The following is a 12741-nucleotide window of genomic DNA, read 5'->3' on the forward strand; positions in this document are numbered from 1 at the left end:
TGTCTACAGCACCGTCTGTCAGAGCAGTACTTGGCTGCTATTGGTAAGGTCGGCCCATATGTGAAATGCATGTTATCGTGGTCTAACTGAGCTGGATTACCATTTATCACTGTTGTGTTACAAACAGCAGCAGAGTTATGACCAGTGATATGTGTGCTGCTTTATGAACTCACACTGCTTAATTCACTTTGTATGGAAGATGTTTCTGAACCAACTCCTAATTTAGTTTGTTCCATGCTGAGTTTCTCTGGAATTTTTTGTGTAGGTTAAATCTGAAACTGGTCAGCTGTCAGTGGTACACCTATCTAACTACCACATACATAAATAATTCTATGACTGACCATTTGCTTAGAGCAGTTAACCAATGAACATGTCTAATCACTAGCCACTGCCAAATAGCTGGTTTGTACTGGCTGCTAGCCCAGTTATTTCCCAGGGTGAGATGGCCATCATCAGATGCTTACCTTTTCCCCACCTCTTCCAGCCATTTGGCAGTGCAGATAGACAGACATTTAGTAGCTGTGAAACTAGGTAAAGTCTAAACTGTTGTTCCATTCAACTTATGGAATAATAATTCTGTTTTTAAACACTTTTTGATTTGCCTGTGGTCCTAGATCATATACCTCTCAAGTGTACCTCATTACGAGGAACGTACCTCATTTGGGGTCTTAAAAAGTTCATGTTCCTCGAAGTTCCTCAAAGTTCCACATTGAAAGAGTCTGTGACACATTCAGTGTTAGGAATTTGTTTAAGTAAAATCCATGGTAAATAGAAATTAATCATATTAATTCATTAAAGGATCTTTATAAATAAAACCAGCATATTTTAACCATACTATGACCTTCCTAGTTGAAGCTGTTAGTAAGCCATTAGTATGTGTTCCACATTTTGCCCATTTGTTCCACATTATGAAGGCGAGTGCTCCTCATTTTGGAGATGGAAGGTTGAGAGCTACGCCCTAGATGGCTTCATTTTAAGGTTACTTGACCTAACCCAATTGCTACAGTTGTACCCCACTCTCTATACCTCACATTAAAAAAATAATTCTCTATTCTGACTTTGCATGTTTCTCCTTTCGAGCAATCCCACAGAAAGTTTAGACTGGGCACAGCTCCATGCATACTTAAGGTTCTTATGGTATGGTAGGTTGTTCTATCATCATATCATTAGATGTGACACCCATTCCCTCCTCTTAGGGGCACGGAATGCAGGCATGCATCAACTAATAGTTTGACATGCCCTCCTGATCCCCCCCCCCAAAACAAAAACTTCCACTTTCACAGGTACCAGTTAAAGGCAGCTTCCCAACCTATCCAAGTTAACTATCTATTTTAAACACTTCCTTATTAAAGGAAAAGGACAGTCACTATGCAACCTCAACACTTTGCTGCTCTAACTATCCTTCCAGTGCCTAAAACATAAATACTTGAGTACTGCCAACCAGAATCCATCCAGTGCGCTGAGCTTGCCGAGTTGTAAAAGTGTGAGTGAAAAATCTGAATAAGGCAACAAAAACTTCAAATGCATGGACAAAAAAGAAATAAAAATATTTACATTCAATTTTTTTAAGAGGTAGCTTCTAAATATTTTATTGCATACATGGGTCCCTTCAAATTACCTCTAGTATGATCCCAGCTGTTCTCACTAAAGGTAATTTATATAATCCACCATGGAACAGGTAAGACCAATCTAACACTAAATAGGATAGGTTAATTCAAGCACCAAAAAGGGGAAACTGGTTATACTTGAAATGACTTGCAAGAGCAGCTAGCTTAGGGCTTCTATATTATATAATTAACTATGGTGCTTTCCTACAGAAAGACTACACAGCAATATCAGATGTGCCAATAAAAATCAGCATTTTTTTCAACTCAAGATAAAGACCAACTTACCTTCAATGCACTGCAAAATGCAGATACCACATTTAGGTGCACAATTTGCTGTCGAGCTCCCTTCACTTGTTTCACAGCCTCTGAAAGTTGATCCAATACCTGGGCTCTAAACACAATAAAAAGCAAAAACAAAATTGTATTTAACACAATAAAAAAAAAATGTACTCTTTTCTGTAAAAATGACAGTTCTGATACAATCATGACATTCATCGAGTGTTGATTTGCAGTTTACACTAATAGCATTAGAGTAAAGACCACAGTGAGTTGGAAAGCAGCCAGTGTAATTCTCAGCCTACCTGCTGTCATAGTTACACCTCTGAGTGCACCTCTGCGTGCAAGTCAAAATGTTAACAACATTCTGATACTACAGATCCTTCAGTCATTGACCATGGTAATATACCATTTATCAAGTGCTCAGTTATAATTTACACCAATAATGTGAGGGTTCTGACCACAGAGTGGTGAAAGCAGTCACAAAGGTAGCTGTGCATCATACCCGTCTCCATGATATCTCTCGAGGGCACCTCTGCCTGTAGATAAAAATACATAGAACATTCTGACACTAAAGGAAATCCTCCAGTCATTTACCATGAACAATGTCCTCTTCAGTGCTCTTCATCATGAAATGCAGATTTGCCAACCTTAGTTCTTTCCTAATGATAAGCACAGGGAGGGAATCCTCTCAAAAAGTGAATGTTAACCACTGCCCCACTCAGTTGTCCATGCTGAAAAAGATGAGCATCTAGTAAAGTAGGATGTTCTACCTCAGACTATTGAATCAGTAATGTCCCCACAGCTGAAAGTTAACAAAGCTATGGCTAAAGCCAAGCATTACATTCTTGACATAATTTATGTATCATACAGCTCAATGTAGTACAACAGCACTCCTTGGTTGTGGAAGTAACATCTCTTAGATGAAAGCTAGCAATGCTACTGCAAGGTTCTATTCCTGACCACATCACCTCATGTTTAAGTAGTGAAATGAGTGCTGGAGGTCCCAACAAGTTAGGTGGAATTAAGCAGCTTTCACTTAGGGGTAGTGTGCAGGATCTTCATGCCAAAGAAGCATTCCCTGGTGTAGGTCAGCAGCAAGCTCCTGATCTGAAGATTAGTATCAGTTTTGTTGGCATACAAGCCATGCCGCTTGAGTGCTATGTAAGTGCAAAAAAGCCTTCATCCATGTGTAAAACCCAGGAAATATTCATGTTGCAGAAATATGCAATGCTAGGCCTTAAAATTTAAGGCAGAGTAAAAAAATACATGTCCTTTTTGATAATGGCCACCCAGCTGAAGACTTGTGGCCCTCACAATAACCATCACATCTTGAGTTTGTAAAGGGCAGAATTCCTCACAGGGTGATGTGAGACATAAAGATGTGGAAAGAGAAAAATCCAACATTACTGTTAACTTGGTAATGCTCAATGGTCTCAGAGGGCTGGCAAAAACATTAATTCAAAATAAATCTTTGTGTGAAACAAACCAAAATCTGTTTCCAGATCAGTTAGGAACTACTTGCACATCCTGAGACTGCTAAAGCATCAAACAACACACCATACATGATTCATCTCAAATGAAAGGAATGTGCTTGCACATGTATGTGTCACGCACTACCGACAGGTCAAAAAGATATAACCCTAGCATAAAGATAGCTGTGTACTTATGAATACGAGCAAGCTAGAGGATGCAGTTGTGTACTACAGTGTAAAATAATTCAGTCTGCTACAGATGGCCTTGCTGCTTACTATTATTGTGTGCAGCAAGGACATCTGCTACAGACAGCCTTGATGCACACAATAATAGTAGGGTCCATATTAGAACATCGAATGTTCTAATATCGTCCCCTATTCAGCGAAAGCTGAAAATATCAAAGCAACAGAAAAATAAATTTTTTCATAGGGAAGGAATTCGGTTGTCCGTTTCTGTTGCTTCGGTATTTTCAGTGCTGTGGTGTAAAGTTATGGGTCGGGTTCAGGTAAGTGCACGATTGAGTGCAGGTTGGGTTAGTTAGGGTTAGGGCGCGGGTCAGGTAAGTGTGCGATTGTGTGGACTGGAGGGTTAGGGCGCAGGTGAGGTGAGTGTGCGATAGTGACGGACCTTAGGGTTAGGGTTTGGGTTAAGTTAAGTGCATAGTTAGTGGTGTGTGTATAGTTTAGTGTAGGGTTAGGTGTACGATTTTACGTGTGTGTGTGTGTGTGTGTGTGTGTGGATTGCTGTTTGTTTGGTATGCTTGTGTTGTGTGTATGTGTTTTGAAACAGCAAATTTTTTCGCTAAGAAAAAAATTTGCTGTTCTGTATGTTCGATGTTTTCAGCTTTCGCTGAATAGTGGTTGATATTAGAACATTCGAAGTTTTGAAACTTCAATGTTCTAATATAGACCCTAATAGTAAGATGTCATTCCATGCTCAGAGTAGCTTTGTTCCCAGGCGGTGGCATCCCTTTCACTATGGTTTTCTATAGGCAACAGCATGTTCCTGCTCCCACTGCACAAGTGAAAATAATTCCTAGAGGTACAGCTGGAAGTCTGTCAGGAGGGCTAGGAGTCTCCTGCACCAGTTTTGTTATAAAGCTGGAGTAGGTTATGGGTCACCAGGCTACATACTCACCGTAAGGAATGTGGAGAAATTCAGAGGTGTTCTACGCAACTGTGAATAATAGCTGCCATACCTAATTGGCTTGTAAATGGAACAATGTAAGTCAAACCATTGTACAAGCCCAACAGCTGTCTTTATTAAATGTACACTTGACTTCAGGACTTCTGAGATGGCAATATGCAGATTAAAATGTTGATCAAAACTCTCAAGGACGAAAAAATTGAGAAAATAGTAAAAGGCTAGTAAAAGTTATTAATTTGTATGCAGTTAGGTTACTAGCTAAATAAATGCATTGCCTGGAAGCCAACAAAGAAGACATGTAAGAGAAAAATCAACCACACAAGAAAAAGGAGCAACAAAGCTCTGGTTGGGAAGAACCTTTCAGCTGTTCAACAAAAAGCAAGAGATTTGCTTCCAGTAATTTAGAGGAAAATAAATCAAATATACTCAAAGGTATTTACAATAACAGAGACAATGGAGAAATGTAAAAAGTCAAATGGCAAAAGGTTGAAAAAAAAAATAGAAGCCTTCAGTAGCCATTTAGATGAGCTGATAAAATTGCAAAGATGAGAGATTAAACTGAAGGAAAGATTGACTAAACATAAGACATTTCAAGAATAAATGTTTCAAAAATAGTAGTTAGTATACAAAGCATGCAGAGAAAACCTTATATTTTCTTCTATACCAAAGAAAACAAAGGAACATACAGCATACTTCTTATGAAAGTACAAAGAAACAACTATACTTGTGTTCCACAGCAGCATTTGATAACTGCAAAAGGATATTGTCTGAATGCTCCATGTATGGCCATTAGAAAGCAGACAAGATCTATATTAGTAAAAATGCAATCATACCAGCAGAAAGAGCTGCTCCTGACAAAATTGTGGAAGAAAGAAAACATTAAAAACTGAGGACACCAAAGTGTTAATGGAAATGAAATTTCATTGTACACCAGATAAACAAGAAGCACATTTTTCTCTGAAATCAGGGGAGGTTGAGATGCAAGTGTGAGATTCAAGCTACTATATCCAACTGTCTTAATATTTTTTTTCCTTGAGGATTACAGTAAATTTTTGGATGCAAAACAGGCTAAGGAGAAAATAAAGTATAGCCAAAAAAGACAGTACCACCAATCTGAAATGGACTGTTTCTCAATCTTCTGACAATAATAAAGCCCACAGAGTCTTTTGTCAGTAAAGCATGTTTCATTGTTCCAAAAGAAAATGCTAGGGCAACAAAAAAAATTCAGGAGTAAACTAGAAGAATCAGGAGTAGATTAGACAAACCCAGGGACTGGTTGCTAGTAAAACAAGATGATGAAGAAGAAGACCATCAATAAAGTGAATTTATTGAGTAAGTGGGATAACTGTTAAGCATCCCACCACAAGTACTTTATATATGTGTATTTGCATGTGCAAGAAGATGTGGCTAAAGAAGGCTTAAACTTTGTTTACTGTGTTAAACTGGTGAGAGAACTGTAAAGCGTAACCCCACTTCTTGTTATTAAGGTTTAGAACACTGACTAGACTGAAGAAGTGGCTGCAAGTAAAACAATTTTGTACTTAATTAATGGTTGCATAAAATTATTTTGATGAAAATTGCATAATATGTTACGAGTATAACATGGTGCCATCTATTACATAGTTGTGAGGTGGGTGGGGTTATCAGTGATTGTGGAATATGCTACTAATACTGAATAAAACGGCCTAAAACAACTTAAAAACAATACATTTTTCATTTTTAAGTTGTTTTAGACAGTTTTATTCAGTATGTGTTATAGTTTGTACAGTTTATTTTCCGTTTTTGTATTTTGGAATATGCTACTAATATTATGGAAAGAAAATACTCTTGCATTTTTGTTATATATCCAGGGTTTACTCTATAACAAGATCAGAAAGGCTGGAAAGAAGCAAATTACAGTTAATATAACACTGTGTATGTGTTAAAATCTGTAGTTAACACCTCATTAATACATTACTGGAAGGTATTTATTTGGAAAAGTATTCACCACAAATTCCATACTCCACATAAACTGAGCAAAATAAGTAAGGAGAACATTTGCTGGAAATAAATTTCTCTCTCTTACAGAATATCTGTTTTTTTTTTTTTTACAGTGTGTCTATATGTCTCAAAATTTGTAAAACTAAACAATAATGTATCTTATGGAAAATAATGGCAAAAGCAAGGAAGACCATAACGTGAAAATGGAAATGTGACAGCTCCTCTCAGTTTGAAACAAAAAAAAATCTTAACTCTATAAAAGGAAGTTACAGCAAGAAAAAAAAAAAAAAAAAAAAGAAAATCTTTCTTAAATTTTATTGCTGAACTTAAGCAACTAATAGAAATTTGAGTGTAAAAGACAAATCAATGTATTATATGTCCTATATTACCCACCCAATGGCCTGATATATAAAACTGTTGTTAATTATTAAACAAAGTATAAATACAACTAGATAATCTGAATTATGAGACAACACGCTGTCTCTTGCTATGTTTACAGTACAAGTGAACCGGACCCAGGCAAGAAAAAGAATATTTTATTCCATACACATACGACAAGACAAACAGTTTAGCGCTTTCATCTGTAAATGCAGACTTCCTCAGAACAACCATTCTAACATCTTTCTAAACATTTAAAAACTTTTTGGTGCCAAAAGACTGCCAAAGAACTCTTTTAAAGTGCCAGTACATGTAAATTATATAACAATTACTGTGATAAAAAATAAAAATACATAGAAAATGCATAGAAATGCATCAACACAGTTTTAAATATCTAATTCATAATAACTATTTCATTATTGCTTATAATACCGGACCTTAATATTAAAAAATTTTTTCATTGTAAAAAACATTATTGAGAAAAATAGAATAATACATTTAAAAAATATTATTAAAAATGTATATATATATATATATATATATATATATATATATATATATATATATATATAAGTAAAATAATACATTTTTTAAAAAAAGATAATGGTGCATTTTTTAAATAATGTTCCTGAAATTAATGAACTTTATTTACAAGAGTTGCAGGATTGGTCTAATTGAAATATATTCGTTAATACCAGGGAATTTAGTTGCATTTGTTTTTATTTGTCTCACACATTCCCTTTTGCTCAACTGAGCTTTATAATTACCTCCCCTAGGGGAGATATGTATTTGATCAATTATGGCGAATTTAAATTTATGTGCCTCACCATATTTAATAATGTATAAATACAGCCACTTGTTAAATGCATCACTTGTGAATAGTGTATAACATTAACTGTTTATATTGGTTCTCTGTTATTTACAATATATTTTTTACAAAAGTCTTTTTTACTGTAACAATTTTTGTATTTTAACATTTTATAAAATATTTAAAAATATATCACTTGGAAATTTGACCACTAGGTGGCTACAAATATATACTGATCATATTATATATAGTATTAACTTACCATTTTCCTATAGGTAGATGTCTAGATTGATATTTTTAACTTAAGCTACAGACAATGTTTTTTACCAACAGCAAAAAAGACAAAAATAATATTTAAAAAAATGCTAGCTGCTTCTTGCATTTGTAAAGTTACTAGCTGTTTTTCCAATAGCACATGCTTGTAGTTGAAGACGAGCAGCCTATGATTTTGATAATTAATCATGAAAGATGTGAGCTGTGTGCTTTGAGTAAAATCTGTAACATACAGGAAGATACAAGACAACTGTGCACAGACCTGGATAAATAAACAAAACACTGATGGACTATATCAACGCAAACAACAAAAGGCTAGAAAAATGGAAGAAGCTTTAAAGAGATATTCAGATGAGGTGATAAAGCTGCAAAAATCAGAGGTTGAAATTAAGAAAAGGCTGGCTGAATATGAGACTGCTCAGGAAGACATGTTTCAAAAAAAAATAGAATTAGAGGAAAGAGCATGTAAGGAAAACCTGAGATTTTTAGCTATACCAGAGAAGCTGGAAGGAACAGACTGCATTAATTTCATAAAAACACAAATAAGCAACTGGACTGGTATTCCACAGCATGTGTTGTTAGTTGAAAAGGCACAATATGTTTGCATGCTCCAAAGCTGGCTATGATAAAACAGCCTAAACCTTTAATAGTAAAAATGTAATCCTACCAGCAGACGAAGTTGATTCTGAAAAAACTGTGGCAAATGGACAAAATACTAAAAGTGGGAGACAGCAGAGTGTTTGTGGAGAATGATTACTCATTGTACACTAGGCAGATAGTAATTTCTTTCCACTTTTCAGGGAATGTTGAGACACAGGTGTGAGATTCAAACTGCTGTACCCAGCTGTCCTTAAGGTATTCTTACTTGGAGGGATAAAATCCTTTTTTATGAAGTACATGCTAAGGAGGAAATACAAAAGATTGCCCACCAAAAAGAGAGATGTAAAATAGGAGACGGTGATTCTTGTTCTTCTGGTAATAAGGACTGTACCTGTGAAACCTTTTCCACTGTTTCAACAGAAAATGTTGGAGAGAAGGAAGGCAGCAAGAGAGCTGACTAGAAGAACAGAATCAACAGTACACTGGAAAGAAAGCAGAGATATGATTTGGGAGATGGAGATGAACACTAATAAAACCAGTAACAATGTGGGATTACAATGCAATAATTATACTTGTGAAATGTGACAGAACAAGAAATTCTGGAAATATTGAACTTTTTCAGAATTTGTTGGACTTATGGGGGACTCTAAAGTATATGCCCTACTTCAGATCATTAATGTTCGGAAAATGCTTTGGGGACAGGAAGAAAGGGGAGAAAGTTAACTGTAAATACAGAAAACATTTTTTTCTTTCTTAACAGTACTATTTTTGTGATGTACAGTTTTCTTTGCATGGGATTATAAATAGGAGCTGCTGTTTTTTCCTTTCCTTCTCCCTTCTCTCTTCTTGTTCAGTTTTAAGAAATGTAGGGACCGAAATGTGAAAAAAGCCTGGTTAAAATAGTATGACAAAATTGATTAAGGACCTTAGATTTATTGAGCAACACGTTTTAAGAGATAGCTAGTAAATGAAAAAGAATATTGAATATTATGAGGCTTTTTACCAGCAAATGAATGTATGGTTAGTAGCAATTCTGTATCTGGTCCTCGTGTCTCCATGGAGTCAACCTGATAAAGAGAAACTGGTTACAGTCTGGTGGAGAATGACTGGCTGGGGTGGGGAAAGAAAAAAGAAACTGGCTAGGAGATATACTCTCTGAAAGCATTCAGGGGTTAGCACTTAGTAGAAGTACAGGCTGCAACATGTATCTTAGCATGGATAACCTTTCTTTTAGGTTAACTCAGGTGTGTGAGTGTGGCTGTCAGTTTGGGACATGTGTTTCTATTAGGAGGGTAAAACTTCAATTTTTCAAGATGTACATATATTTTTTGTGTGTTAGTATTAAATTAATAGGTTTTAGGGGTACTGGGGGTTTGTTTGTGTTTTTTGTCTGAGTGCTTTCAATAAAACAAAATGTTTTGTAAGATGTGACACAGGCTCAAATGGATATAAGAAACAACTATATAAAAGTTCAATCTGCCAAACAGTGTATGCATATAACACAAAAGCTAGAACTAGATATTTAACAAAAAAGTCTTACAGACACAAAAGGTGGGAATAATAACTCTTTAATACAATGATGTTTTCTGCAACATCTTTAAATGTTAGTGGTCTCACAGATAAATACAAAAACAAAAGAATAGTGAATTATATTAAAAATGTAGAGTGCAAATAGCTATGTTACAGGTGACGCACTTGGAAAGAACTTAACATGCAAATTTGATAAAGATTTTCAGGATGGTTATTCAGCAGACTATCTGGATGGATGGAAATAAAAGAAAGGGAGCTATGGTTAAGAAGTAACAAGAATTATTTGGAAGGACTGACAAATGCTGAAGTATTGCAGGATAGGGGGAATCTCAAAGAACAAGAAAAGAATCAACTCCAGAATGCTAAGCAGAAAATAAGGTTTACCTTGATAATATACACACATTTAGAAAGACTGCTGTTAGGCAACTGTTTTTTGGTAACAACACTAGAAAACAAAACCTTTTAGCACAGCAGCTCAGGCAACATAAAGTATTAAAAGCTGTCACTAAGCTTAGGGAGCCTATAATAAGGAAGGTAACAAGAGATCCTGTAGATGTTTTGGAAATTCTATGAAACTCTGTATACAGCAGAGAAATACAGAAATCAAGAAAATAAACAAATGGAAATCTTTATGGAAAAATTAAATATGCCAAGGTTAGAGATAGATGAGGCTTAATTACTAACAGGATAGGCGGAGACAAGATAAGAAAAACATGTATAACCAATCTACAGGAAGGTCCCCAGGAATGCATAGTATTCCTGTGGAAGTTTGGAAGCTAGGAGGAAAAAGCTGATAAAAATCTCGAAGGTTTTGTTTAACAATATTTTAAGAGGAGGAGTAGTACCAACATCCTGGAAGAAAATAGTGAAAACTGTAATTCCTAAAGAGGATAAAGATCCATCAGGTACAGCTCCATACTGGCCTATTTCAATCATGATTATAAAGTGTTTGCGTCTATAATGGCTAAAAGAATGGCAAAAGCAATGCCAAAATTGATATATATGGATCAGTGTGGTTTTGTGGAATGGATGTAAACATTTGACAACATTAACAGAACACTGATGATTCAGAGGGAAGAAGAATATAAGAAAATACCATTATTGGTGGGTCTTAATGCAGAGAAAGCATTTGACAGAGTAAACTGGGACTTCATGAGCAGGGCAATGGAAGCATTTGCATTTCCTGAAAAAGAATAAGGCTGAAGATATATGAGGGATCACAGGCGAAAATTAAAGTGGGTGAGTTCCTCTCTGATAATTTCTGTTTAAGCAGAACAACCAGGCAGGGTTTGCCCTCTTTCCCCTTTATTATTTGCATATTTACAACCACTGGCAAATAAAATAAGGGATTCAGAACTTCAAGGATATAACTGGTATGGTAGTTAAGAAAAGTTGGCTCTATTTGCAGGTGATGATATTTTACACCTGACAAAACCAGAGAGAGACATTACAATGTTGTAGAACATTCTGAGACAATTTTAAGTCTTTTGGGGTACAAAATGAATGAAGCTAAAACAAAGGCAATATGGTAAATGATTTACTTACATATGAATTGGTTCAGCAATATCCATATTTATTGGATCATGATAAAATGAAATATTTAAGAGTATGGATTAAAAATGATTCTGGTGTGGCAGCTAAGGATATGTGGTAAGAGACTAAACAAAAGATAATACAAAAAACTGTGAAAATTGAAGCTTTGTTACATGCATATTGATAATAAGATACAAGCAGTTAAAGTATTTTTAGTCCCATTAGTTTTGTACACAGATCAGGTATATTTTTTATCAACCACAGGAGAAGTTGTAGATAGCAATTAATAAAGAGCTGAAGGACTTCATCTGGGAGGGGAAGACAGCAAGAGTCAAGTAGGATAAGCTGATTCTTCCAGTAGAAGAGGGGGAATTACCTGATATGAAGGGTTATTTAAGAGCTACACAGTTAAGGCTCCTATACATGGCACAAGCAGAAAACTATAACTCTAAGTGGAAAGGGATGATGATGAACGGGAGAGAAGCTCAGAAAACAAGGGGATAATGGGATTTTGGATGCAGGCCTTTAAGGAAAACAACAATAATCATACAGAATATTATATCTATGAAGTAACAGAAAGCTTCCTAAGAACTAAGTTAGCATCAGAATGGAGAAAGGAGATTCTGCCGATAGGGATGACTGCAATTAGGGATACATACAACAGGCAAGAGGGGTCTGGAATTTATTGGAGAAAACTGGCAAACTAGAACCAAGATACTGGGAGCAAATAACTAAAGGGAAAGATGACAGAATGGGAAGACTACAACAATTTATTTGGACTGTAGGTTAGAGACTGCCTTCCCTATCAAGGACTGATATCAGAGTATAGACAAAGAGAAAGAAATAGGGGGTACTAAACAAAAAGCAAGCACTGGTAAAGTTTTTAGTAGAATCTAGAACAGAAGCTGCCATTAAAAAAGGATTAATTAGTACAGCATATGAAATATGGCATGATAACTATAAAAATCAATCAGAGGAGGTTAAAAATGATAGAGAAGAGAGACTGGATAAGCACTTCATAAAGAAACAATGGGAGGATATATGTGCGTCTCCCAAATATTCCACAAAATCTAGAAAATTTAGGATTTTTGCTTGGAAATGTTTACAAAGATGTTTTTATACCCTAAACAGACT

The 12741-nt window shown here is 35.5% G+C and overlaps 1 protein-coding gene across 2 annotated transcripts in view; it reads right to left on the bottom strand.

Moving 5' to 3' along the window:
• The window catches only part of HEATR5A (HEAT repeat containing 5A), a 2570019-nt gene that overhangs the window by 1494430 nt on the left and 1062848 nt on the right, over positions 1 to 12741 (bottom strand). For both annotated transcript variants that reach the window (XM_044073826.1, XM_044073825.1), the window contains exon 16: positions 1893 to 1998. In XM_044073826.1, the coding sequence (XP_043929761.1) occupies positions 1893 to 1998 (106 nt within the window). The remainder of the gene's footprint in view (positions 1 to 1892; positions 1999 to 12741) is intronic.

This window comes from Protopterus annectens, chromosome 6.part0 (genome assembly GCF_019279795.1).
Source record: "Protopterus annectens isolate FY-2018-M chromosome 6.part0, PAN1.0, whole genome shotgun sequence".
Lineage (NCBI taxonomy): Eukaryota > Metazoa > Chordata > Ceratodontiformes > Protopteridae > Protopterus > Protopterus annectens.